This window comes from Tribolium madens, unplaced genomic scaffold (genome assembly GCF_015345945.1).
Source record: "Tribolium madens isolate multiple individuals breed KSU strain unplaced genomic scaffold, Tmad_KSU_1.1 Scaffold_19;HRSCAF=116;Tcas5.2_LG9, whole genome shotgun sequence".
NCBI classification, from domain to species: Eukaryota; Metazoa; Arthropoda; class Insecta; order Coleoptera; family Tenebrionidae; genus Tribolium; species Tribolium madens.
In genome coordinates, this window is record NW_025400983.1 from 10,880,107 (window position 1) to 10,907,482 (window position 27,376).

The 27,376-nt window shown below is 32.2% G+C and overlaps 4 protein-coding genes across 14 annotated transcripts; 3 read left to right on the forward strand and 1 right to left on the reverse strand.

Moving 5' to 3' along the window:
- The first annotated feature begins 764 nt into the window (after positions 1-764).
- On the forward strand, positions 765-1,813 carry LOC123015799 (60S ribosomal protein L10). Its single transcript, XM_044415769.1, has 4 exons — positions 765-884; positions 1,008-1,036; positions 1,090-1,395; positions 1,445-1,813. The coding sequence occupies exons 2-4, from the start codon at positions 1,014-1,016 to the stop codon at positions 1,773-1,775; spliced, it is 660 nt and encodes a 219-aa protein (XP_044271704.1). The 5' UTR covers positions 765-884; positions 1,008-1,013; the 3' UTR covers positions 1,776-1,813.
- On the reverse strand, positions 1,765-9,525 carry LOC123015796 (acylamino-acid-releasing enzyme-like). 2 transcript variants are annotated; one of them, XM_044415757.1, is made up of 11 exons: positions 8,869-9,525; positions 6,073-6,124; positions 4,324-4,375; positions 4,068-4,276; positions 3,870-4,021; positions 3,411-3,824; positions 3,218-3,363; positions 2,999-3,173; positions 2,701-2,952; positions 1,993-2,641; positions 1,765-1,942 (listed from the first exon to the last, which is right to left on the reverse strand). In XM_044415757.1, exons 3-11 carry the CDS (start codon positions 4,333-4,335, stop codon positions 1,846-1,848), a joined length of 2,106 nt encoding a protein of 701 aa, XP_044271692.1. In that variant the 5' UTR covers positions 4,336-4,375; positions 6,073-6,124; positions 8,869-9,525; the 3' UTR covers positions 1,765-1,845. The 2 variants fall into 2 exon arrangements, with proteins under 2 accessions (XP_044271692.1, XP_044271691.1); XM_044415756.1 differs by lacking the exons at positions 6,073-6,124; positions 8,869-9,525 and adding an exon at positions 4,427-5,814.
- Positions 4,633-22,714, forward strand: LOC123015797 (leucine-rich repeat flightless-interacting protein 2). 10 transcript variants are annotated; one of them, XM_044415764.1, is made up of 7 exons: positions 4,647-4,975; positions 8,932-9,051; positions 15,862-16,098; positions 20,311-20,420; positions 20,472-20,947; positions 20,995-21,179; positions 21,961-22,714. In XM_044415764.1, exons 2-7 carry the CDS (start codon positions 8,971-8,973, stop codon positions 22,069-22,071), a joined length of 1,200 nt encoding a protein of 399 aa, XP_044271699.1. In that variant the 5' UTR covers positions 4,647-4,975; positions 8,932-8,970; the 3' UTR covers positions 22,072-22,714. The 10 variants fall into 10 exon arrangements, with proteins under 10 accessions (XP_044271698.1, XP_044271699.1, XP_044271703.1 ...); XM_044415766.1 differs by having other exon boundaries at positions 4,708-4,726; XM_044415762.1 differs by lacking the exons at positions 4,647-4,975; positions 8,932-9,051 and adding exons at positions 12,643-13,066; positions 21,268-21,311.
- Positions 22,715-23,044: 330 nt separating this feature from the next.
- Positions 23,045-27,356, forward strand: LOC123016036 (CD63 antigen-like). The gene is made up of 6 exons (XM_044416227.1): positions 23,045-23,196; positions 23,250-23,335; positions 23,393-23,581; positions 23,632-23,802; positions 26,375-26,593; positions 26,646-27,356. Exons 2-6 carry the CDS (start codon positions 23,273-23,275, stop codon positions 26,709-26,711), a joined length of 708 nt encoding a protein of 235 aa, XP_044272162.1. The 5' UTR covers positions 23,045-23,196; positions 23,250-23,272; the 3' UTR covers positions 26,712-27,356.
- The last annotated feature ends 20 nt before the right edge of the window (positions 27,357-27,376 follow it).

The following is a 27,376-nucleotide window of genomic DNA, read 5'->3' on the forward strand; positions in this document are numbered from 1 at the left end:
GCAGCAAAGCGATGATTTAATTATTGTACACGTAGTTCAATCATTGATTAACCATATTATATGAATATGGTTAATCAATGGTTCAATTAATAAATTTCCTAAAATATTTTCCTAAGTAACAATTTTAACAACAAAAAAAAAAGTTTAATTGTCAAATGTCAGTCATGATGACGGTAAAAGGTAGTTTACACTGAACTTTTTAAAGTGACTTTTTAGAATTAAGCCATGTTCAAACTATGGACAAATATAAAAATCTGACATTTTTATGCTTTGACATTTTCCGATTTTTTTGCATCCAAGTGTACCTACCTAAACTACATGGCAGAACCCTAACTGTTGTCCCGAAACTTCGACCACAGATTAGCTGGAACTAGCTAATCTGTGCTTCGACATAAATGAATAAAAGCATTTGGAAAAGTTGTACAGTGGCGGACACGGAATTTTGGACAGTCAGTTCAAAAAATGTCAATGTAAGCCAGACTTMATTGTCATTATGATTGACGTTCGAAACTAAAATTTGAAKATTTTAGTTGAAATTTATTTTTGGCGTCGATTTTCCGAAACAAAAATGCCAGCAATAGGTAAATGCGTGTTTTTTTTATATAAGCTCAAAATTTTGATTTGTTGTCATTTTTTCTCTAGCTATTAAAATAAAAACTACAAAACCCGAAAGTTGCCCAAGGCTCGTTTTACATTTTTATGTCAATCGAATGACAAATCGTCCAAAATTCCGCGCCCGCTAGTGTAGTAACAAAATTTTCCAAAAATTATTTTGGAATTTGAAAAGCGTTTAGGAACTTTTGCCACATTCGTATCTKTCCATTTCAGGTTGGCACAACTGACTGTCAACCTTTTCATTGTTGTCCTCCTATCACGTCTACTTCGTAAGTAAATTTTCGCTATTATTTTAATCATCTTTCACTATTTTGCCACAAATTTGTTATTAATTTACTTGTTTTTTCATWTTCTGTTTGATTTTAGTAATAATTTCGTTTATTTCTTTCCAGATTAAGATGGGTAGACGTCCAGCGAGATGGTAGGTTACCTTTACCACTATCAAACGCTTCCATTTATGTCTTTTTTTTTCAGTTATCGTTACTGCAAAAACAAACCCTACCCCAAGTCACGTTTCTGTCGTGGTGTGCCCGACCCAAAAATCCGTATTTTTGACTTGGGCAAGAAGAAAGCAACAGTGGACGACTTCCCACTTTGCGTTCATTTAGTCTCTGACGAATATGAACAATTGAGTTCGGAAGCTCTTGAAGCCGGACGTATTTGCGCCAACAAATACCTTGTTAAGAATTGTGGTAAAGACCAGTTCCACATTCGGATGAGACTCCATCCTTTCCATGTTATCCGCATCAATAAAATGTTGTCATGTGCTGGAGCTGATAGGTACGTTGATGTGTCATAGCGTGACTTGCATTAATTTTATTGTGTTTAGGCTCCAAACTGGGATGAGAGGCGCTTTTGGCAAGCCCCAAGGTACTGTCGCGCGTGTCAACATTGGCCAACCAATCATGAGTGTGAGATCTAGCGACAGATTCAAGGCTCAAGTCATTGAAGCTTTGCGTCGTGCGAAATTTAAGTTCCCTGGACGTCAGAAAATCTACGTCTCTAAGAAATTTGGTTTTACCAAATATGACCGTGAGGTTTATGATAAGTTGAAGGAGCAAGGAAGGCTAGCACCTGACGGTTGCAATGTTCGGTACAGACCTGAACATGGACCTCTCGCCGCATGGAAAAAGGTACAAGAAGAGCTGCTTGCTGTTTAATTTGTACATTTTTATTTCTGAATAAAAAATACAAGGTATATGATATTTTCACTTAAACCTAGATTAAAAATCAGAGATGTTCCTGGAACCACAACAATGAATTAATCAAGTTATCCATTTCATTAGGTATCTGGGCCAAGGGATGATTGTCCTCGTACAAATTCATCCTGAAAGCAAATGATCAGAACAAAAAAATATTGTATAGTTATTTACACACTTGACTTTTACTCCATTTGCCTTCAATCTGTGATAATATTCCAGCCCTTGATGCGGGGGCACCCTCAAGTCCTTACACCCTATTTGTAACATAGTAGGCGCTTTGACTTTATGCGCATGCTCGATTGGTGAAGCCTTGCGCATGGCAAGTAGCGCATCTTCGCTAGGTTTATCAGCCTGGTTATATTCGAAGCCAGCTTCGACGTAACACCAATCCGGAATATCCGAAGTAATGCTCATTGYGGCAACATCAATGACCGGATTTCGGGCAACCACAGCTTTGAACATATCTGGGTATTTCCCACTCAAATACGTGACGAGGAAACCACCATGGGAACCCCCGAAAAGCACCAAACCGTCCGGATTCAACCAAGAATACTTTTGCAGAGCTGTTTGAGTGGCGAGAATACAATCGGAGACGTCCGACTGACCAATTTTACCAAGGAGKAAATTCACACTGTTTTGGCCAGCCCCAATTGAGCCCCGATAATTGACAAAAATAATCCCGAAACCGAGCGAAAGAAATAAGGAGGCTTCAAGGGAGAAATTGTTAGCGAAAGCGCTATGGGGGCCACCGTGGGGCCATACGACCAAGTTTACCGATTTTTCTGATCCGGTTTTGGGGCCCAAATAAATGGCAGAGTAAGTTTCTGAAATATAATTTTTAGTACCTAATTATGAACCCCATGTTTATAAAAAAAAAACGTACTGACACTATCATTGCCCTCTTGAACCAAGTCAAGATACTCATAAATGCAGTTTTCTAAGCCCTCTTGTGTAGTAGAAGTTGTGAGCTCAGTCCAATTTAGGGGCACTTCGCTCTCCTTTGGAGGCAATTTACAAATTGCTAGTTTATCTTGCATTAAATAATTTCGACGACTGACTAAAATAATGTCATTGCAGACGTCCAAAACGATTTGGCTTCCATTTTCATAAATCAATTCAGTGATTTTTCCAGAGTCTACAAATTCTTTTCAATAAAAATCTATTTTATAACAAATATTTACCAATATCGATGATATAACTATTAATTGTATTTTTCTGATTAGTTGAGACTACCAATCTATTTCCACTAGCAAAGCAACGTTTAATAAAACCAATATTGTACAATCCGTAAAAGTTCCTATCATTGTCTGTTTTAATTTCAGTTTTTACAACGTCTAACACGGCTCTTGGCACTGTCTGTTAAAACACAGTTAAAGGAATCCCCACACATTTTTTACTACCTTGGTATCCAACGGTAGGGGGACTTTCATAAGACTCATGGCAGAATGATGGGGCCCCCCTGCGTTTCTTTGCAACCAGATTAAATTCTTCCCGTCTGGAGTAAAAATCGGACATTTGACGGCTTTATTATCCAAGGGAAAAGGCACTAAAAAGACGTTTTTTATCATAAATTCAAACAATTTATAAATTCACCATAATTTCCTGCAAAGTCTAGCGTGAATATGGTACTCGGTCTATTGGTACAATAAATGAGCCCCAATTTTCTGGGTTCTGTCTTGTAAGCCACTCCCACAACAAACGCTCCATCTGGCGAATAGGTCACTTGTGCTGGGCAAACATCTTCAGGCAAACCGGACAATATTTCAACTTCGTCTTTTTCCAAATGATATTCCGCAATGACTGAACGTTTTTTACCAACTAGCTGTTCTCCCCAGTCTTGTCTGTACAAAAACTCCTCCCCTTTCGGGGCTTTCTTGTCAGACTCGTCATTGGCTTTGGGTTTTTTGGCACATCGCTTGTAGAAAGGCTCAGATTTGGGAATTTTCAGTTCGGCAATGTAGAGTAATTTGCTTTCATCTGGTGACCATTCAAACGAGCGAAATTCGCCTTAAAAATACTTTTTATAAAACAATTTTTTTTTGAAATGACTACCATCAGTGTACACGTCTCCATGAATATCCAAGGCGTTTAAATCAACAATTTTTGTTAAATTCTGGTTTTGCCACACTTCAATGAATTGTTTTTCATTGGAGGTTCGTAACACGGCTTTAAATTTTTCAGATGGTGAGATGGTAGACAGTTGTCTGGAAAAATTAATTGGAGGGAGGACAGACACGTATTTGTACTTACTCATTAGTTATATCAAAAGGTAATGATTCGTATGTTTTGCTTAAATCAGGGGAAATCCCGATGCTTCTCACAAATTTTGTGTTTTCGCCCCGTTCCAAGTTTCTTTGTGACCATACACTATGGACAACAGTTTGATTGTTGATTAATTTAGCCCCAACCAATGATGGCACAAGACTTAATGATCTGTATATTTTTACAACTTTGTCCACCTTCAATTCATTATTTTCAGAACGAATCGATTACAGTAATTACTTACGTTAGCTGACATTATTTCAGGTTCTTATGATACTAATTTGCTGGTAATGGCTCTAAAAATAAACAGAAGTTATTATTTTTAAAAAGTGAGGTTAATTTTGTACAGTTAGAAAATTAGAGTTAAGTTTACGTAATTCTTGATTTTTTAAGTCTAATTTTGCATAGTATTTTGATTTTTGGCGTGGGCTGAGTCGAGTAAATTCAGAAAATTGTTAGAAAACGTTCAAATAAAATAATCGCTAAGTTGGTTTTGTTAGGTTTGCGACATTGCCTGTTTGACAGTTCTATTTGGGGGATTTTGCGAATTTTTTCAAATGTTGGCAGTTGTGGATCGCGAACCGAAAAAGAAATGTCGTCACAAATTTACACATGTGTGGAATTTTGCATATAACTTGAAATATTTCGTAAGTTGTCCTGTGATAAGATAAAATAGTGTCTTGTTGTTATCAAGAAATTATCATGTGTTGTGTTTTATTTTGATGTGTGTGTGATAAAGATTTGTAAATCTCTTTGTAATCGTTACACCCCTCAAACGTCTCCAGAGGTCGATCGAAGTAATTGATTTTGTCTSGATTCGCATCAAATTGAACGTTTTTACGAGCCGATAATGATTTTGAAACAGGAGGAAATTAGATGAGCCGTAAGAATTGCGAGTAAGTATTAGGTGGTTTTTCGTATTTTGGCAGGTCGCCAGGTATCAACGAGCACACCCACTAACACCTGCTTGCTCAAAACGATTATTACATTTATTTGAGCATTTTTTAACGTCAAAAAGTATCGTTATTTGATGTACTTGAACGGGGCGGCGCTTCCGCAATTCCACAGCCCCAAACTTCTCTCACAATCGGACATTTCTGATCGAATTTTTCACTACTTCCAAATTTAAAATAGATTCTATTTTTYATAGCACAGACAGCTTGTTTGTTATTCCGATTAACTCTGTGCATGTCACTACTAATCAGCTAATTTCGCATTAAAACAARTTATTTTTTTCGATAAATAAAGGTCATAAGCAAATTTGTCTATCGGGGGCCACTTATCTTTATCAAAAGTACAAGTAAGTAGATACACTTCCAACATTCTGTGGTGGCTTTCATTTCCGTTTCTTTCAAAAAATTGTGGTAATAGATATGGTACACGAGCAAAAAGTCACTCTTTGATTAGTTCGTAAGACCATAAGTTCTTACTAGATTACCATAAGCACGTTACGTTTTTATGGTAGTTTTAATAGCCATGTGATACAATCTACGATTCGATTAAATGAGCTACAAAATGCAAATTTCTTAAGAATACGGTTTTACTTTGTCTTTTATGTTAGTCACAAAAGGTACGTTGAAGCTCTTTCTTTGCTCAAATGTAAATTCCATGTATGTTTACAGTAAACTTGGTAAAAAAACAAATGAATTCCATTTGTGCTTGTTATTAGGACAGCTTATTCTATGTTAGGAAAGCTAAATTAGGATTTAAATTGAAATATATCGACATAGACAAAACAACAATGTTTTTTACTTGAAAATAACTATTGATCTTACATTGAATGATAACAAAATTTGTCAATAAAGGGCTTCAACTTGATACTGTGAAGACCAACTTTATTTATAAATATTTGAAAAGTTAACGAAAATTTGTTGTAGAATTAAGGAAAAATGTATACAATGTAGAAAAATGTGAAACAGATAAAAATGTTTACTTTAAATTATGATAGGGGAGAAATGTTTTTGTGAATAAAATTGAAAATAAATGTACTTACAGGGTGATTCAAAAGTGTCGGACCAACTCTCGAATGGTGTAGAAGACCTTCGCTAAACATAAAAATTAATTAAGATTTTTTTCAAGCCCTTATATAAAAAATAAAACTGTCAATTTCCATATTCTCATGTAGACACCTTAGCTCTTTTGTTTTCGTTGTTGTCGAATTTAATTTATTTTTGCAGTGCTAGTTTGTTAAATGTTTTGTTTACCTTAAGACACAAATTGGTGATTTTTTTCAACAGCTCTCTGTTGAATGTTGAAGATCTGCCGTTTCCGCTAATTAAATTCAAAAAAACATGATGTGAACGGCCAAAAACTTAACCCAAAATGTAAGAGCTATATCTCGTGTAAAAAGGCTCAAACAATTTTTTGTCATGGGAACTTTTAACTTGTTGGATGTCTGTTCTGTATCATGACGCAAGAAATGGTCTGACACTTTTCAATTGTTTTCTACGGTTTTTTCTAATTTTTGAATATTTTATAAACATTATAAGATCTATGATTTTAGAATTCTTAATTATTTTTGCGAAAAACAAATAAATAACAATATATAACAGGACCGTACGTCTACTACTTTTTTACTTTTAAATGAGTGAATGTGAAGTTTGTTTCAAATTCTATTGGACAATCATAGTCCCGAAAAATCACCTGATTACTTAATTTTTTTTTCACGGCTATTTAAATGGTATACTAAAGTACAAGTTGCAAAAGGTATGTATTCAAGCACAAATTTGAAATTGCGAAACGAGCCGCGTAGCGGCGAGTTGAGGAACAAATGAGTGCTTGAAGAACCTTCTGCAACAAGTGCTTTATACTATTTTTTGTATTTTACCGCTTTATATCATTTTGTAAATTAAAAAACGAAAAAAAATTTTTTTTCTAGAGAATTTTGCGATGGTTAGCGACATTTATGTGGAATAATTTTACGAATAGGCTGCAGTAAAAATAAAAATAATTCTTATTTTCACACTTGAAAATGAATTGTGAAGAAAGTCCGTCACTAAAATTAAATTAACGCCAACGACTTATTCCAGCACTCAAATGACGTCATTTGGGTGCTGGAATAGACTTATTCTAACACCGAAATAGAAAAAAGTACTTTTTAAATTAAAATTAATTTTAACACAAACATTTGATGGCGTCATCACTATTGTAAAATATTTAAAATTAGATTATCTCGTTTTTAAAATGACATTATCTAATTAAAATTTAATAAAAAAATCAAAGCAAAGTTTTATGTTTATTGCAATAATATCAACTTCAATAGAGTTTGATGTAATAGAATTGTCTTGTAAAAAGTTTAAATATTTAAAAATAAATAAATTCGCAAATAATCAGTTACCAATGAGATTGAGACATTGACAACATTAAAGGCTGTACAATTACAGACACGGAATTTTGGACGATTTGTCGTACGATTGATATAAGAATGTAAAACGGGCTTTATGCAACTAACCTCACTTTCGGGTTTTGTAATTTTTATCCTGAGCTAGAGAAAAAATTACAACAAATTAAAATATTTTTTTGAACCTATTGTTGGCATTATTGTTTCGGAGAATCGATGCCAAAAATAAATTTTAACTAAAACTTTCAAATTTTCGTTTTAAACGTCAATCATAATGACAATAAAGCATGGTTTACATAAATTTGACGACCAAAACTTTGTGTTCGCAATTGTAATTGTAAGTTTGTAATGTCTGTTTCAAATTGCTATGATGACAATGCATCAGATTTTATTTGTACGATCGACAGAATTCCTAAACTTTTTGTGCATCAATAATTAAAAAGGAATAATTGTTTTCGTGTTATTAAAAAAAAACCTTTTCAGAGTTTTACTCAATTAGCTTTCAAGATTTGTCTTTAAACTCTTGTGGTTTTTCGTGTATTTGACCTTAAACTTGTTTTCCACTACATTTTTTTAAAGATACTGCCTTTTTTTATTTATTAAATACATTTTTTTTTAAATTTTATTAAGCAATATGTATACATAGGTATGTAGAAACAATTTAAATTTACAAAAATATTAGAGAAAGAATCTGATTTTGTTGAAGTTTTGGTTATTCGACAATTCTAGAGTATTATATATACAGGGTGCGCCAGAACTCGCGCCCCAGAGAAAATTTTTAAGTAAGGTAAGATACCAGGAACATGAAAAAAATGTTTAAAAAATTCTATCTGTCAAAAAAATTTGACATTTATTTTTTGACATTTGACATTTTTTTATGTCTATTTAATGATATTAATAATTAATGAAAAGTAATTTATTTTTTTACAATTATTTAGTAATAGTACAAAAATGTTGCCAATAAAAGCCACAAACATTGAACAGAGTTATAATTCCTGATACAGCTTCCTTGTTTGCTTTTTTAATAACCTATAGCAAAAAAACTTGGAAAATTATTTTTCCAACAGAAATAAATAAAGTCAAAGTGCAAAATTTAAACCCTTATAACTTTGAAATTGTTATGGAATTTTTTTTTACATTTTTTCCATGTTCCTGGTATCTTACCTTATAAAGCATTTGTTTCTGGGGCGCAAGTTCTGGCGCACCTGTATATACCTGTATTTTTTATAATTTTTAAAATCATTTATTTTGTTTAGTTTTTTAATCTTTTAATCAGTGTTTGGTTTGTAGTAAATTAGTTTGTTGTGAATATCTAAAGAATATTTTTTAATCCGATTTCGGCGCCAGTTAACGATCCGCAAATTTGGCAGTAAACACGTCTTTACCGTTTCGTAAACATTTTTAGTAATTTGGTAACGAAATTGTTTAGTATTGTCCTCTCTTACTAACCCCTCTAACCCAACTATGGCCTGTTGTGTTTGTCCCCTGTGACGTTTCTTGTGTATTGTCCAGGTCTGGTGTCGGTGTTGTCCTCTCCGGTAACTCCTCGCCATGGACGGCGTTGGCGGCCGAAGACGTATCGCAGCCAAATCGTCTGCAGAGGACCAAGCGCTCGACCAAATCGCCAAAGAGGTAACGTATTGTTACACATATTGTATTTATAAATCGGAGCTATTCGGAGATGGAACGGATATAGGTGAGGATGCATACAAGACTCCCGGAATGAAAATAAAGCGCTATATTTGTAACGAGAACGCCGTTGTCGTCGGCGGCTGATAGCTGTACTTTTCGGTTAGATTTCGACGGTGGATGTCGGAAACGTATTTATTTCCGGTGTTTTTTACCCCGGAGATTATTTTCGGAAAGGGTTATTTCGGGGTACTTCCGCAATGTCTGGATCCGGTAAACGAACCGCGATGCAAATAAATGGAAGGATTAAAGTACGAATGCTATGAATTTTAATTAATTTTATATTATGATAACGCTATCTTTATTATGTTAATTAAATTTTTATAGCGTCAGTGACAATTGCACGTGATGAAAAGTAATTTATTAACTAGAAGTTAAATTATGGTACTTACCTATAGGGAGGACACCGTTATTTGTCWTGTATAACTGATTTCTTGGCATAAATACTAACTATAATCTTATCTTTGTGGTCTACTGTATTTTGTTTGTTAAAAAGATAATAAGATTGGTGTGTTTTGTCAAAATAGAATTTGGGATCTTATTGTCTCTGTAGTCTTTGTTAAAAGAATAATTTTATCGTCTGACTGATAATAACAATTTTATGGTAATTATTTGAGTATTTTATAAAGGGTAATTACGTACGAATCTGTCACCTGCACACTTTAAAACTTACGTGCCAATTCGTTCTAAAAATAAAGTATTTAAAAAATACTGTCGACTAGTAGGTATTACTTTCTTCAAGGTGAAATTTAAATGAAAAAAATTTGTTTTGTTTTAACTTTTATCACTCTACGGACATGGTACGTGGGAAGTGGAAGTTTTGATAAAAATAAAATCGCTGATTACACTACAAGCAAATACATTAATAACGTTTCAGAAAAAAATATTATTTCCATATTTTTCTGGCTACTCTTCTTTCTTCTTTTTTTATACGTTTCTCCTAACTTTACTTTGTATATACCAACCTGGACAATTAATAGTTCGGTCATTTTTATGTTTTTATTTTTATACAATAGTTATACAACAATTACGTTCTATATTGTTGTTTAATTCGCTCCAAGTACAGAACTGCTACCGCAGCAGCATTTTTCTTGCATTTTGGATTAAGAGCATACGTTATTTGTGTAATAATAAATTCTAGAAAATTGACTGTTACTTTTTAAATGTCAAAATGAAAATATATGCAAAGTATTCTTGGATTCAATTTTATGATTTTTAAAAATGAGGAAGCTAGACGCCTATATGAATTGTACAGAATTGGAATTTTTTTGCATGTAACTTTATTTGTGCCGCTCTACTTTTTTTGAAAGCTCTAGTTCTGTCATTAGTGTCACTTATTTATTAATAATAAATTGTTGTTAAACTTTTATTGTTTCAACTAATTTCCAATAATAATTGATAATAATGTATACTTTTGAAGAAAACAAGTTTATAAATGAAGTCTATTTCCGAAGTGGACGCTTAGTTAACGGCGATTTTTTAATTTTGAGTTAAAACAAGTAGGTACCCCTATTTTCGTAAAGCGGCATTTTTTATTTGACATGGAAAATTCACAGTTGGCTAGATGAAAATCATTTATAACCACTTTGTATAATGGGTCGCTGCCCAGAAGTAACTCTCCTGTGACTGACCCTGTACAGTGTGTCCCCGGATAGGTGAAACGACTGTTGTAAAAGATGACAAGTTCTCGATTTAAAATTTATTTTTTTGAGATGCAGCTCTGCTTGGTTAAAAACAATTGTTTTATAGTTTCTGACATAATTTTAGTTTTGAAAAATCAAGTATGCCTTAGACATTTTCAAAAAAAACTTTTTTTACTGTAAAGTGGCTTTTAAGTGGCAAATACGACYAAAAGTTATTAAGAAAAGTTATTTAGAATCAACTTTTAGGCTCCTATAGCAAATTTCGAAATCGTCGGGCAACTATGATTCCTCATTTTTTTAATGTTTATTTTACAAATCCGAAAATATAATTTTTAAAAGTTCTTTTATTATGAATAATAAAAGTTTTACATTTAGATTATTATTACTGTCTGTTAAATATTAAAAAGCAACTATCTTAGAAAACAAATTAAAAATCATAGTTGGCCGAAATATTTATAAATATTTAATATCTATAATTATCGAGGTGACCGCCCGTGTGGCGATTAGTACTTTTCGTGTTTACTAGAAAATTTTTGCAAAATTATTTAAAATCAAGTCAAACAATGTCAAACTTAACGCAAGTAACCTTTCAAGTAACAACGTTTGTTAAATGGAAAAACGTAGGCTTTCGCGGCCATAGTTATTAGATTGAATTCTAGGTCTTCCTAGATGGAGCGCGTCAAATTATAAGTAAAGGCCGACGCTCTTGTAAGGGGCATCTTCAGGACAAAGGGCTGAATGATAGGAAGGGCGATGACACGGTAACTCAGTATCTGAATCAAGGACGATTAATAAACGTTATTTATGTTTTGAGCTGAACGATACCACAAGCGAAACCATAACAGTTATGGAAGATGAGTCTTACAAGAACGGTCGAAACGTCGACCTTCTCATAGATGTTAAACTTTGACGGCCTAGGCTGTTACCGTTCTCATAACAAATATGGAGACAGTACGAATATGATAAAATAAATAATAATAATGAAGTAATCACAAAAAACATACCGTGCGATCAATTAAAAAATAAATTAGAGTAAGCGTCGATTAAATTCTACAGTTGGCAACACATTGGCTGGGAATCTGGGCTGAAAATTTTCCACAAACAAACTGAAAGTGAAAATGACCATCTACCGTTTTCCTCTTGTACAGCAATAAAAATTTTCTACTCTAAAGTGAACATTATTTCATTCAAAAGGAATAAAACGCAAACTTGTCAAAGTTTCCGCTGACATTTGATGTCAAAAATCAGGATTGCCATCTGAAGGACCTTAATCACCGCCTACTCTAATTTATTTTTATTATCGCACGGTATTGTTTTGTATACGCTCCCGAAAATTACTYCTTTAGGGACTCATTTGAGTTTTTCCGGACGAAAAGTCAATTTTGMCGGAATTTTTTAAATTAATTAGAGGTGTGAATTCGTTTTTTGGGAGCTTTAACAAAAAATGTTGTTTGTAATACGTATCTAAAACGTTTTTGAGAACTGATCTGCTATTCAGTAACAATTCGTCTGCAAAAACTGTAAGTATTTGTAACAAAAATGACTAAACTTGATTAAAAGTAATTTTTTACATATGAGTATTTGCATGACGAACGAACTAATCGAGTAGAGTAAGTTCTTGTACCTATTATACAAGTTATCAAAATTTATTTTTATGAAATTTGTTCTAATTAAGCACAATTTATGAGTACAGTCGATAGGCTTTACCAGAGCGAAAGTTGCTTTTATTTTCATGATAAGTAAATAAAGTGCGTCATATTATYTTTATTATTATTATTACGATTTGCACACACATCAAAGCTATTTCATCGATTTTTCTTCCATTTAAAAATACCCTTCAAAAACTTTCGGCCGCCTCCACTGATAATTCTTCAACTTTGGTCGATTCCGTCGGTATTTTTGGGCGAATGAACTCGGCGTCTCTTATGAGGGGTTTCGCTCGTAGGTATTTATGTATGAATAGTTCTTGCCGGCAGTCTTATGTCGTGTCTCTGCATCGCCGACATCATGAAACATCTCTTAAAGTTGTGAAAGGAAAAATTTTCTGTTKATTCAAACGCGTGTTTATCACAAAAATACAAATATTTATTCAAGTTTAGCGTCAAGCCGGTAGTTTTCTGATGGTTTTATTCGGTATTGTGAGGTGTCGCGTTTTTGAAAAAATCTTTAGGACGATGGTCGCCGCACCGGAAGTAGTTGTGCACTCGAAATGGGGCTATCAAATCGGAAGGACGCCTTCCTTGAGCGATTGTTTATACGAGAATGCTTCAGCTCATGTTCTGTTCGTGACGACGGTTTCATTGTGCAAGAAAAATGTAAGTAGTCGAGTAGTGAATCACGTGCGGGGGTGGTAATGGTGACAAAAATTATTGTTTGCTGACATTTCGTTTCATTTGTGTATTGATAAATAATCACAACATTGATCAACTGCGTTTTGACAAGACCATTAATTAAAAATTTTGAGTTTAATGAAAACTCGAGATAAGGTCACATTTGCAATTATAACTYATGATTTCATTATTATTGCTTCCATTAGTGCAAACCCACGAGAGTGTAATAAAATCTAATGGTAGTTCGGGGAATTTGTAAATTTTCAATAATGGGCGATACTACTTTTGAAATTTGTCATCTGGGTTTTTTAAATATGGACGTGATTAAGTAAACAACTTTCCTTTTAAAGTTTTTTATTAACGAAAGTTTATGGAAAAAAAATTAATATGTATGAGACTACTTATGGAACGACTTCAGAATATAACAAAAATTTGTTATATTTTTGTGAAATTTTGTGGTGAAAGCAAACAACATGAATGTTTTAGTTTTAATGAGGTGTACAACACAGGCTTAATAAACACAATCGTTATCTTTATTTGTGCAAATGTTAAATATTAAATAAACGACCATTGTTTTTTAAGGGTAAATAAATAAAGATTATAACTCGTAATTATATTATTTACTAGTTAATTAGTACAAGTTGTGCAAATTTTTGTTTCGTATTCGTATGTTGCTGGATATTTTATTGATTTTTACTTTTGTTGATTTTTGTAACGAAGGTATGTAGGTATAATAAGAGTTACCAATATGTGGCTCATAGGCAATTAGAAGATAATAAATATTTATTCAAGGCTGGATTATCATGAGACGTTGCAATATTATCCTTAATTTTAAAAATTAACGCACTCAAAGGGGTTTTGTTTACATTTTCTTTTAAAAATAATGTCGTACGAACGACTTTGTTCATTAATATCATTGTAATTCATAAATATACTTAATACAAAAAGCAAAAATATTTTACTTGTAAAAACTATTTGGAACCAACTATTTGGAATTTGACAGAATTCTAATAAAAATTAAAAATCGCCCGTAGAGCAATTTTTTAAATTTTGAATTACGATTGCCGAAGAAAATTAACTTTTTGAATGGTTTTATCTTTAGTTTGATTTTGGGTTTATTTCTTTTACTTTAAATTTGAATTATGTATATTTGTTACTGAATAACAAAAGCCTAACCCAAAAACTCTTACATAGGACAAGTTTAAAGTAAGGTATTAAAAAAAATATATATTCTAAAAAATTGTCTGAATGCGTTTTAATTGCCTGGTTTTGTAAAGAAATACATAAATTAAATAAAATAGGGGATTTAATTTAAAACAGGGTACTGGAAAATGGTATTTTGTTTAGTTTTAAATCTATTTTTAAAATTAACAGCTTTTTATTGCCTACTTGATACCTCATTATTTATTGATTAAATGTATTTTTATAAAAAAAATTAAGAAACAACATTCTATTCTGGTAAGTGAAGAAAGAGCGCATTTATTAACAAAATTATTACTCTCTGATTATATATTATTATAATTTAATAAAGTCGTAAAAACATGTAGTAATTTTCTTTAAAAAATATTAATTATGAGGATTTACGACAAAATAAATAAAAATTCTCCCATTTTTATTCATCTCTACCTGTTCTTCTCGTTTTATTCAATAAATTGAAAAAAATGTGTGGATCAAATTAACCAGATTTATTTGCTCGTAAAGAATGAAAATAAAATGGAAATAAAACAGAAAGTTAACGTTTAACATAGTTGAAATAAAAATTTCACCACTAAAATTCTTTACTGTGTTTATAAATAATATTCCCAACATCCTACCGCATCATAAACAATGATGTAACAATATATTAAAAATAAACATGTCGCCGCTCATGAAGTTTTCTCATTTATGGTTAAATAAATACAAATGAAAACTTGTATTTTTATTTATTTATGTTTTCTCTGAAATGCAGTGAAATGATGGCATGGAATGCTCATTCCATCATCCAACGGCATTCATTTGTAATGTATTGACACAGACCAAACGTGGTATTCTTTATTTAAGGATGATATCATTTCTCTTTGAGTCATGGTTTCGCGAGATGGTAGCTCCATCGCCATTCAAAATGTATCAACGAACTCGAATTTTTAATTTTCACAGATTTAATAATTATTGTTTTTCGTACGTTATTGACAACACTTTACTTTGTGACTTTTATCAAAAAATCTGTCACCTTTAATTTTTATCTCAAGTCAGATAGGCTCTTCTAAAAACGCAGTTGTGTTGTTGCCTTTTTGCAGATATAAAAGTTTCGAGGTTTATGTGGAACTATCGCTTCAATTTGCATAAAAATTTATCAAAGTTTGAGACTTGTACCTTGTTGTAATTACTGTTTAAGTAGGTATTATCACAATTCTCTGTTACGCTTTGCTGCGATGAATCAAAAGTGAGTTAACTGTGAGGCACGCTTCAAAGGTGTTGCCTATTCGATCTATCACTTGTAAATTGTAAAAAAAGTGTCACACTTATCAGTTGATAAACTATGGTAGTGATAAGAAAAACCGTTTTGTGTATAATGAACGAAGTACAGTTAGTTGCAAAAAATAGAAAATTTTAGTAAAATGAGCACCCATTCGGTCCAAATCGATGGGGTAACGAAATCGGAAACTTCGACCGATAACGAGGGGCCGAGAATTCAAACGGATTCTAACAATGTCATCCACGAATTAATGCAAAGTTGCAGCAATGAAGTAGAGGGCGATTTAGGGAGTGTGACTTTTTGTCTAATTTTGGATGTCTTGCAGGCGGAGGCACGTTTGTGGGCCAAGAGACAGGCCAGAGCTGAAGCTAGAGAGATACGTATGCGCGAACTGGAGAGGCAACAGAAAGAACAAGAAGAAAATGCCGATCGACAATTTGATATGTTGGCAGAACCGATGGCTAGGACGGCAAGGACGGCCACTGCTGGGAGCAGATATCTCTCCAGCAGGAGGAGTTCCGAGGACTCGCTGGAGGACGGCGGCAGTCTCAGGGATTTGCGGGTAAAAATAAACAAAGAAACGCATTGCTGTTTTCTCCGGAAATTTCGGAAATGCCAGCTGCAGGCTGGATTTTTTAAATATCCTAAAAACGTTAAAATCACTAGAAACAGACAAGTATTGTGTTTTGCGTCTTTTATGTTGGTGGTCTCGGGCCTAACAGGACGACTTTAAGTTTATTTCTAGGGATTGTTTAGGAAAATTAAAAATAATTTTGAGATTAGTTATTTATTCAATCCTCTATGTTAAAATTGAATTTTATCTACTGTTTTCGTCATGTTAAAATGAAATGTTATCATCTAGATGATAAAAAATACATCCATTGTATATCTGCGGTTGTTAGTTGCTAACGATCTTTGACATTAGATTTCATTGTTGATTTTTACTTTGACATTTATAAATATCGACCAAATTGACTACAGTTGGAGACAAAATACTTTGGTCGTCAGTGACATTAAATTGTAAAGCATGCTTTAAGACTGTTAACCTTATTTTTAGCTACTGTCAATCATAGTTGACAAGTTGTATGTACATATTTTTGATATAAAGATATAATAGCTGTCATTAATTTGAAATTGTCATTTATTTTAACGTTAAAGCTTGAATTACATTAAAGTGTCAGAAAAGTGACGACCAAAGTATTTTGTCTCTAAATTACAAAATTAGTAAGGATTGAATAAAATTTTACATTGTACACGACGATAAAATTTTCATTATCTTTTCGAGTGTATTAGCGTCTCGGCTGACGCCTCGGCGCTAAATTGCTCTCAAAGATAACATTCAATTTTATCGTCTTGTATAATAACTAACTATAAATTGTTTATGTACGAGTGAAAAGGTTAAGTTTACGAGTGACGATGTTCCGTGTGGACTTTTTTCACGAGTAGCTAAATAGTTATTTATTATACAAGACGATAAAGAAATTGTTTATCTACGAGTGAAAAGGTTAAGTTACGAGTGGCGAAGTCACGACTTTTTTGGAATTTTTTCACGAGTAGATAAATAATTTTTATCGTCATGTATAATAATATTTCGTTTTATTTTGTAGGTACTTACCTATCAAAATTTCTTGAATATAAACAGTAGATAAAAATTACTTTACTTCACTAGACGATAAAAGACTGCTTTATCTACTGAAATTAGTTGATAAAATATAAACAGTAGATAAAAATTTCTTTATTCCACTAGACGATAAAAGACTACTTTGTCTACTAAAATTAGTTTATAAAAGCACTCTTTAACATTGAATACAAAATAAACAATTTTTATCGTCATGTATAACATTTTGTTTTATTTTGTACTCACCTACCAGAATTTCTTGAATTCTGATAAAAATTACTTTATTTCACTATACGATAAAAGACTATTTTATCTATTAAAATCAACATTGAGTACAAAATAAAAAGAATTATGACAGGTTTTCTTAATCTAATACGTTACAAAATATAAATTATTTTGTTTTCATACTAAAGACTAATTTTAAAATAAATTCAGAATTTAATTAAAAGCAAAACAATAAAATTTTGGATATAATACGTATATAGTTTTCATTGATAATTTTCACTCAAAGAAATTCTGAAAATAAAGTTTTTTATCTGCAAACGTCACAAAAGTGACCACTTTTATGACTAAATGACACAGGTAAAAGTTTTACTTTTCAGACATGGAGTAAAAACACTGTTTTTACGCCTAGGCGTTTTCACTTTTACTTGACACTTACTTTGACATTTACCACTGTTGTCCCTTTCGATTTTTCAGCATTTTCTGGAGAGGTACAAGGTAGATTATCAGCATTCGACATTTTGCACTATAAACTACACCAGTTAAATCAATCAATTTCGAAATCTCAACACAAATTCCGAAACTGACGCGTGACGTTTGTTATGATTTTATTGCAAAGCGTCCTGATTATTGAGGTGATTTACTTGATTATTTTTTTCGTTGCATCTGAATCGTTTGCAGATAAAATAGTATATGTTATTTGGAGTAAAAGTGAGTTTATGTGGCTCAGCTGAAACCATTTGCCTCACTCCGTTCGGCAAAATGACCGTTCAGCTTCGCCACATAAACAATCACTTTTACTCCTAATAACATAATCTACTATTTTTAATAATTATTTTTGTCAAACTTTCGGAAGCTTTAAAATGGAAGAGCTTAAGTAATGTAAGATATACGAGTACATTAGTTTAAAAAAAGACAGTGCTTCCGCTACCAGCAACAGTGCTCCAAGAAAAAAATCGAGGGATGGCCGCCGGCCACTGTTGCCCTCCCATTGTTGGTTAAGATTCCTGATTATTTTGATCCCTGCATTGGCGGTATGAACGGTGACAGCTTTCGATCTGTCAACTATAAATACATAATATTAAAAGGGAAGCTGAAGACATGTGAAGAATTTAATAGTCTTTTGCCAAATTTCTAAAAGGTTTTGCAATTTTTTACTTTATAATGATAAATAATAATAAATTATGAATAATTAACTTTTGTTGTTAACAGTTGTCAACATCTCGGCTCTTAATTGAATATAAAACCAACTAGAGCAGGAAAAATCCTGCTGCAAACGTGGTGAGATTTGTACTCGTAAGGTCAAAATCAACCACCTATTTCATATAGGAACGAAGATATTTACATCACATAACTCTTATGAAGAAACTGAAGTGACAATACCGTCATGCTACCTGAAGCGTTCTCTTTTAATGTCAAATATTTTTTAACTGATAAACTACTCAATTTTATGCCGAAAACCAATATCTTAAATCGCGGCCCTTGAAAACTAAGAACATCGCCGTCRCCATAGAAATAATTCTTTTCACGCCTGGGCATTTTTTGAGTTCAACTGATTCCCGTTGGCGCTTTAATCTGGGGAAATTTTTTTGACAAATCCAGTTTTTTAGCTTAAAGGGTTCAACCTTATAATATCAATTCTCCCTGGCGTATCTGGTTTTGTTATAAACTTCCTTCCCAGCTTTTATTAATTGCATTATTTTTCGTTAATGATTCAAAATCATTCAGTTTTTCCTTAGTAACCCCCGTAACTAAGAAAAAATCGGAATCACTGCTCCAATGCATTTTTTACAAAATGCCCATGCGGGATATTGATACATTTCATTAAGGAGGCGGTGACTAAGACATTCACTTTTGTTATACTTTTGCTATTTAAAAAAAAAAGTGTAAATTAGGTTTTTATCAAAGGTGACTATATCCATTTTAAATTTTTGGGATTCGGTTGGTGCTGCAATAAAGTATTAGTTATTTCTGTTCAACAAAGTTGAAGTTTATTGTTTTGAAGTTAAGTTTTCTACTCTACGACACTGACTCGTAATTATTTGAATGACATTTTATAAACTTCAGTTTCAGGCCATTTCACAATAACAAAATTTTGGATTTGTCAAAGTGTCTTAGTTTTAAACAACCGCGACTGTATACAAGAGTAAGTTTAATAGGTAGATATTTTAAGAAATGATTCCAGCGATCAGAAGAGGCAAAAATAATTTAATTTACATTCTGTGAATGTTTATACTAGTTTGTTATACTAGCAAAATATTTATGGTATTGTTTAAAAAAACTAACTTAAAAATTCTTTACCGGCAGTTGGTACGAACGCCGTTGCCAGCCTAAAAAATAAGTTTCATGAATGGAAAAAAATAATTTTCCTTTTTTTTTGTCAGTGTATATACTTACGAAACTATTTTAATTTGCAATACATTTTTTAATAAAATTCTTAAGCTCAGCATCCGTCTCGAGATCCAGTAAAAAAAGATTTATACGTTAAAATTGTTATTATTTCTCATTAGTTAAAATCGTATAAATTTGGTCAAAAAAATTCCCTTAAAAAGAATTTCAAAATCTCTTTTTTTACCCCGTATTGTCATAGTTTACTTTATTAGTCAATTATTATTTACATAACATTTTGATCTTATGTGTTAATTAAAATAACACCTTATTGTTAATAGCCTTTATATTTTGTCGGTAATAAAAATGGAACTTTTCTAATAGTAGTTAACTTTTAATAGTTACTGTTGTTTTGTAAATTATTTGTCATATTATTTGTAAATTTGATGGCGGAGCCGGAAATTCGAATTCTCTGACAATAATTAAGACTCATCAAATTTATACTACAAGACTTGAATTTTGCAAAATAAGCAGTAATTACGTTCATACCGTATCAGATGTCAACAAACGACAAATTTAATTGCTTGAGAATCGTTTCTTTTTCAGAATGAACTAAAGGAGTTTGAGGAGAAATTCCGCAAGGCGATGATCGCCAACGCCCAACTGGATAACGACAAAACGTCTCTCACATATCAACTGGAATTGCTTAAAGATAGGTAAATAATTTGAATAATAAAAAAATGCAATTGACTGATCGTTTTGAGTAGGTTAGAAGAATTAGAAGAGGAGCATTCGCAGTTGAAGCGAGAGCACCGCGAAAAGTGCCGCGATTTCGACCAATTAAAACGGTTGTGCGCAAAATTAAAAGATGATTTGGCTGTGACTAGAGCTGAACTAGAAGAAAGAGATCAGTTGATAAACGAGAAAGGTTTAGTCATCGTCGGCGAGGATTCGATCAATGAAGAAGAACAAAGGAACGGCGATATCAGTCTTAGTAGTATAGGTACACCGAAAAAGGCTTTAGTTAGTGTAGAAAATGCCCAGTTGTTGGAAAGCGCAGGAGAAGGAAGTCTAGATGTGCGATTAGCGAAATTGATGAAAGAAAAAGGTGAATTTTTGGATCAAATTAGCCATTTAAAATTAGAATTAGAAGAGGAACGAAGTAAGCGGAAAAAATCGAATGCGGGCGGGACGTTGAACGGGCCGTCATCAGATCACGACTTAGACGAAATAGATATACAAAGTAATAAAAATAATATGCAAAAWTTTTTTTTGATTATATTATTGCAGGGGAAYCGAGTAAACAACTCGGCGATTACAAATTTCGAGCTCAAAAAGCCGAACAAGACGTCGCCACGTTACAGGCGACTGTCGCAAGGCTTGAAAGTCAAGTTATTAGGTATAAGGCTGCGGCCGAAGTCTCGGAAAAGGCCGAAGAGGCCCTAAAGGCCGAAAAACGGAAATTGCAAAGAGAGGTAATTAATGCATGCAAAAACGCTAATTTATCACCAAAGCAAAAGCACGCTTCTTTTATTGATTTTGCATGATTTCTCTTACTTGCAGGCTTCTTTAACTGACTCCACTGATGTCTCAGAAAGTATATAGAGGTAGTAGTAGTTGCTTGCTAACACTATTGTTTGCTTTCATTTTCACGGAATGAATAAATTTGTTTTGTTTTGTCTTGATTTTTATTTCAAAAGGGTGAGTTGTATTAGGTTGTCAACTTGAATCAGAGATTAGTACTGGTGGAAGCCTCAAATGTGGCCTTGATACGACAACGAGAACGGCTTTTGTTCCGACAATCCCTAGGAGCCCTATAATTGTCATGACCTATAGTTCATTGTAATGTAGCATTTTCATTACTTAATTAACACACATCTAACACGTCATTTCAGTATGTACAATAACAATAAATAAACCCTTAATTTATCTTTTTGTTGTTTTTGCACCCCTTATTAGATAACAAAAGAAAACCAACATTCAAAGTCAAAAAACTCATTTGAAAAATAAAAAATCACATAGAGGCTACAAACGTTGCAAAAATGTATGGATGATAGGGTGTGTGTCACCACATTCCATTGGTTTTACTCTACTTTTGTTATCTAGCTACTTGTACAAAAATGTCGTCCTAGATAAACAGTACAATTTTATTGCATTTGGGTTTGTACATAATAAATTATGTCGGTTTCAAGGCTTTTGCGAGTGATTGAGTGTTTGCAAAAATGTGTTACGTAAACTAAATTTTGTTAATTTTAGGCACGAGAAGCACAAAGTCGAGCTGAGGAATTGGAAACATCAAATACACACTTACTGAAACGTTTAGACAAATTGAAGAATGCGAAATCGGCATTATTGAAAGAACTTTGACAATCATCGAATAGTTAGTGTGGATGTCGGAAGGAAAGTGCAGTGAGTTGTAAAAACGGAACCAGTCTAATAGTCATAATTTCATGAAAAATTAATTTTAATTTAACTCTTTTAACAAATTTTAACACATGAATTCGTCATTTTAAAGTGAAATATGTTGTGTTGTTTATTTATTTGAGTTTTAAACCTTGTGTAAATCTGTTTTGTCAAATTATTTTGTATTTATTTGATAGAGTAAGATTCTATTTTGTACATAATATGTAGGTGTGTAAAAATTTATCTCAGGATCGTTATAATCCGTACCAATTGCTTGCGAAATTGCAATATCTACCAGCAACAAAATTGCTTCTATGTACTATATCAGGTGATACTAATACTTAACTTAGCTAAAAAATCAATATGTAGCTCAATTTATACAAAAAGTTAGAAATAGACGTATTCTGTAACAACATTTGTTAGCTCTCTGGAACATAGCTCAACAAGTTGGTGATATTTTTAACCACCTTGAAAATTACCAAACATCGTGTGATGCGATTTTTACAAAGCAAGCTAACACTAGAAATTTGTACATATGAAATATGTGATTTTTGTGTATATTCTTTTGGTAAAAGGTATTTCAAGAAATAAACTAATTTATAAAATAGCTACACTTGTTTACCGCAACCCCATTTTCACACTAATCCTTTCATATTATTGAATAGAATCCTGAAAAGAATTTTCAAAGTTTTATCACGTGGAATGTGTCGACCAATCACGGCTCGACTTTCGACGTGAAGTAATTTTTTAACCTTAATTCCATGACGTCACACTAGGAAATTTTACTACTAAAATTAATCAATTTTACTTCTGACTTTAACCTCCCCCTGTAATAACAAAAAGATGTTTTTGGAGTTGAGAAAGATTATTTGTTTGGGTTGGCCCACCTGTCGTCAATATTTTGAACCGGCAGTACACAAAGCCGGCGGTGGGGTTATCTCGCCCGTGATTGGTCGAATCACGTTTCAGGCATTTCAGGTATCACGTTTACATTTCTTATTGTGGTTGTCCTGAAAGAGGACGAAACGAAGCAGGGAAAGTGTTAATGAAGTGTTTGTTGACAATACTACAATTTTTCCCATTGCGAAGGTAAGCTTTCATCGTGTGTTAACTAATCCCTCGGTCATGTCATGCAATTCCAGATTTTCCAATAAATTTTATCAAAATGGTGTCTGGAGGAATGACGTGTATTAAATATTTGCTTTTTGTGTTCAACCTCTTGTTTTTCGTGAGTAAACTTGGGGAAATTTCCGCTTGAAATTCACTGTTTTTCACTTTGTGACAGATCTCAGGTGTTGTGATTTTGGCAATTGGGGCTGTTATTTACGTGGTGTATGGACACTATTATAATTTCGTTTATGACAGTTTCCAGTCTGCCCCCCTGGTGTTGATGGTTGTGGGGGTTATTATTTTCCTTGTTTCGTTCTTTGGGTGTTGTGGGGCTTGCAAGGAGAATCACTGTATGATCATCACGGTAGGATTTTTATCAGAATGCTATTTAAATATTGATTGCTATTGTTCCAGTTCTCCGTATTGTTGCTTGTGATATTTACTATGGAGATAGGCACAGGCATTGCTGGGTATATTAGAAGGAATGAAGTTGAGGTCATGTTGGAAAACAAACTCAACTCAACAATGTATGAATATTACAGCAATGAGAAAATTAAAGAAACTTGGGACATTGTTCAACATGAGGTAAACATTTTTTTTAATTGAATTTACGATCAAAGTAGCCTGTCATTCTCAATTTAAGTTTACAACACTGGATAAATTAGAGAAGAAAAGTCACAGGCAACTCTGATTAGAAATTTAATTGAGCGTATGGTATTTTTAAGTGAGGATAAAAGGTTGGGCTAAGGCGCTATTCATTCATTCGTTTCATTAAATGTCGCCCACCTAGTAAACTGATAAATTCTGCACTAGATGTGCTATATGAGGATAATATGCTGAAATAATTAATGATTCAACTGTATGATTATTTTAACGTCTTTCACAACGTATCATTATGTTACTTATCCTTCATAAAGTACAAATATTTTATTACTTTCACACAAAGTTTCTTATCTAATGTAAAAAATTAAATTTGTATTACATGCATTATTTACAGCTTTTTTGAGCTAAAACTTTCAAGTGTCGTATCATTTGTTAAATTTAATGGTATAATTTTTGCCGTGGGTTGATAATTGCTTAACAAGATTCTATGAGAGAAACAGGAAACCGATTTACGTTAAACTAATTAAACGTCGAGCACTGAAATTGGAGTAAATGTTGCGAAATTCTTTTTATTTGGTGCTATAAAAAGTCACTTAATGTAAACCAAATTTGAAAAATTCTAATAATAGAAATTTTATTTCACATTAAAGTTCTTTATTTGGGTAAATTATTTTTATTTAATGTTACTCACGTTTAATTACAGGAATGATTATCGTTTAAAACTGAACGCCTTCTATTTATGAAGTTAAATAATGTTTATAGATAAGTCTTATCTATTTTCGTTGTTATTTTGTTTGACCGAACTAACCAACCCTAATGTGCTAGTTGATAGTGAAAATTTAATATTGGAAAAATTGCAAGTTTTGGAATAACATTTTAATACAAAGAGTAACTTGTGATTAAAGTAAGCTTTGATTTTTTTTACGTCGTTGGTAATTTTTGAAAAACCATAGAAATAACAGAATATCTTCAATTTGTCTTAATTACACTTCAATAGAATTTTATTTCAATTTTACAGTTTCCTTTAGTTTTTTTTTTGTATTGTCATTCAGTTTTAAGCTTCAAATCTAACATGTATTTCTTGACTAGGGACGTAAAATAAACACAGAAATCCTGCTTAGATGCTTATTTTTTACATGTAGGTTTACAATAAAAAACGTATGTTCATTTTTTTTAATTATAGATTATTTAACTAAATGATGATTATTAAAAAAACTAAAATCTAGACCATTTTACAGTTTCTGACTTCATAAGATTTAATTATAAAAACTCACTTCTTTTTATAGTTACATAACTTCAAAATTATATTAATGTTAAACCATGTAAATTGTATTACGATTTTCTTTTTTATTGTACAGTGATGGACAGTGAATTTCGTCCACCCAATTTCCTTGACAGATTAAAAATGTAAATTAGTCTTTAGGTTTTCCTAACCTTGTTTCAGAATTTTGATTAACATTTGTCATGTCAGAAGGCGCGATAATTCTTGCTACTTTTTACCTTTGTCCTTTGAACTGGTAGTCCTTGGTATGCCCAAAAGTATAGAGACACCTTCTTATACCAGAGAGATAATTTTTATTTTATTAAACGTACTCACTGCTGGCATGTACGAATTTGATTAAATTTGACAATACGTATTTGAATGTCAGTTAACCTGACAATAAAGCACAAACTACAGTGAATTTTTGTGAATTCACAGAAATTGGGTGGACGAAATTCACTGTCCATCACTGTAACCACAATAATTCAATTCAATAATTAATAATACACGTATCCTCATAATAAATTCGCTTATTAAGTTCGATCGACGTCCATGATTTATTTTTCATGCTCTCAATAAATATTTCAGTTACAGAAATAATAACAATTATTATTACGTATCTTTTCTGCTAAATAAGTTAAATTTTATCACTGAAGAGTGAGGATAACTACGTAGCCTATTATTTATGATGTTTGCGTAGTGTAATTTCAGTTGGGTCAAGGTTACATATTTATATTTTTATCTGAATTCCAGATTTTGATTTTTTTTTATTTTACATTTTTTATGGTTGATGATAATAAAAAAATGAAAATTGATTTTAACCAATTTAAGTTGCACAATCAATTTTTTTAACATTTTATAAATTTAAATATTACCTAATTTCATAAATTTCTTATTTATATGCTTTAATGGACACCAAATAGAAAATCTTCGTTGTTTTTAACAATGCTGTTGCGTTGTTAGTAGATACACTTGTTTTTATCAGTATTTACATTTGAGACAATTTACATAATAAAACTGGAGCCCTTATCTTCATTTTCACCTGAATGACCCAGTTTAGTCATGAAATACAAATAGGAGTTTATTAAGATTAAGGAAATATTAAAGTTCAGGATTCTTTTTTAGTATTTTTCTCAATGTGTAGCTTTGAATTACACCATTTTTTTGCAATTGTGCGTTCAAATCTACTCTTAAATACTTGATAAAAATTAAAAATAAATTATTGGGATCATAGGTCAAGATTGCCAATAAAATTCAATTTGTTGTGACCTGCATAATGACAAAAAATTCTAGGCAAAATGCTGCGGAATGAACGGTTACAAAGATTGGGATAAGGTGAACCACAATGGTAGTCTCCCTCACACCTGTTGCCCAGATACTCCCGACGATGGTTCCTGTACTCAAAAGTCGACCAACATTTACCAAGACTCTTGTTTCGTAATACTCAAAGAAGTTTTTACCAAGTATGGTTCGATCATTGGTGGTGTAGGGATTGGAATCGCCGTTTGTCAGGTAGTTTATAAATTGGATTGGTTTTGTTGATGGTTCAACTTGATTTTTTAAGCTCATGGGCGTGATTTTCGCTTGTTGCTTGGCGCGTTCGATCCGCCAGGGATATGCAACCGTGTAAACGTGGTAATCTGACTTAAAAATTTATGTTTTTATTTATCGTATTGTTGTATTTTTGAGATTTCTTTATTACTCAAGTTTTTAAATAATGGGTCTGATTATTCTCGAAATGGTACAATCTTAAATCACTTTCACTTCTGACTGATTTATCGCACTTTTCTCAACTTTGCTGAAAGATACTATTTTTTCTATAGCGTTTCTTATAGGATAAGTTTTTAAAATGGCATCTATAATCGAGTATTGTTTGAACAAATTATATTGTATATTAAGAAGAAAAATTACAAAATGTATTTTTCTGAGCCAAATTGAGTACGAGGGGAGTCAATAAAAATCTACTTTCTATCGATTTTTGATAAGAAAAAGTATTTATTTGTATGTCTTATGCTATTTATATGTAAGATATTGAACTGAATTTTTACAATAGAGGCTATTAGAAGAGACACTTAAGTTAGCGAAATGTGTATTTATCTCTGGTTGTTGTAAAGGTTTGGTTATCCTTTCTATTATGTGACTGTGTATACAGTATGTTCGTCTAGAATCTATAAACCACAGTTGAGCTCTATGTCTAGTTGTACACTCAGTGATAAATACCTATTTATTATTGATGTTATATTATTATAATTGTAATAAAGTTAATGAAAATTTATTCGTTGTTTTATTTGAGGT

Coding starts and splice junctions, on each gene's coding strand:
- LOC123016036 (XM_044416227.1), top strand. CDS start 23,273: ATGGTGTCTGGAGGAATGACGTGTATTAAATATTTGCTTTTTGTGTTC. Junction 23,336..23,392: donor TGTTCAACCTCTTGTTTTTC/GTGAGTAAACTT, acceptor ACTTTGTGACAG/ATCTCAGGTGTTGTGATTTT. Junction 26,594..26,645: donor TTGGAATCGCCGTTTGTCAG/GTAGTTTATAAA, acceptor TGATTTTTTAAG/CTCATGGGCGTGATTTTCGC.
- LOC123015799 (XM_044415769.1), top strand. CDS start 1,014: ATGGGTAGACGTCCAGCGAGATG. Junction 1,037..1,089: donor GGTAGACGTCCAGCGAGATG/GTAGGTTACCTT, acceptor TTTTTTTTTCAG/TTATCGTTACTGCAAAAACA. Junction 1,396..1,444: donor TCATGTGCTGGAGCTGATAG/GTACGTTGATGT, acceptor TATTGTGTTTAG/GCTCCAAACTGGGATGAGAG.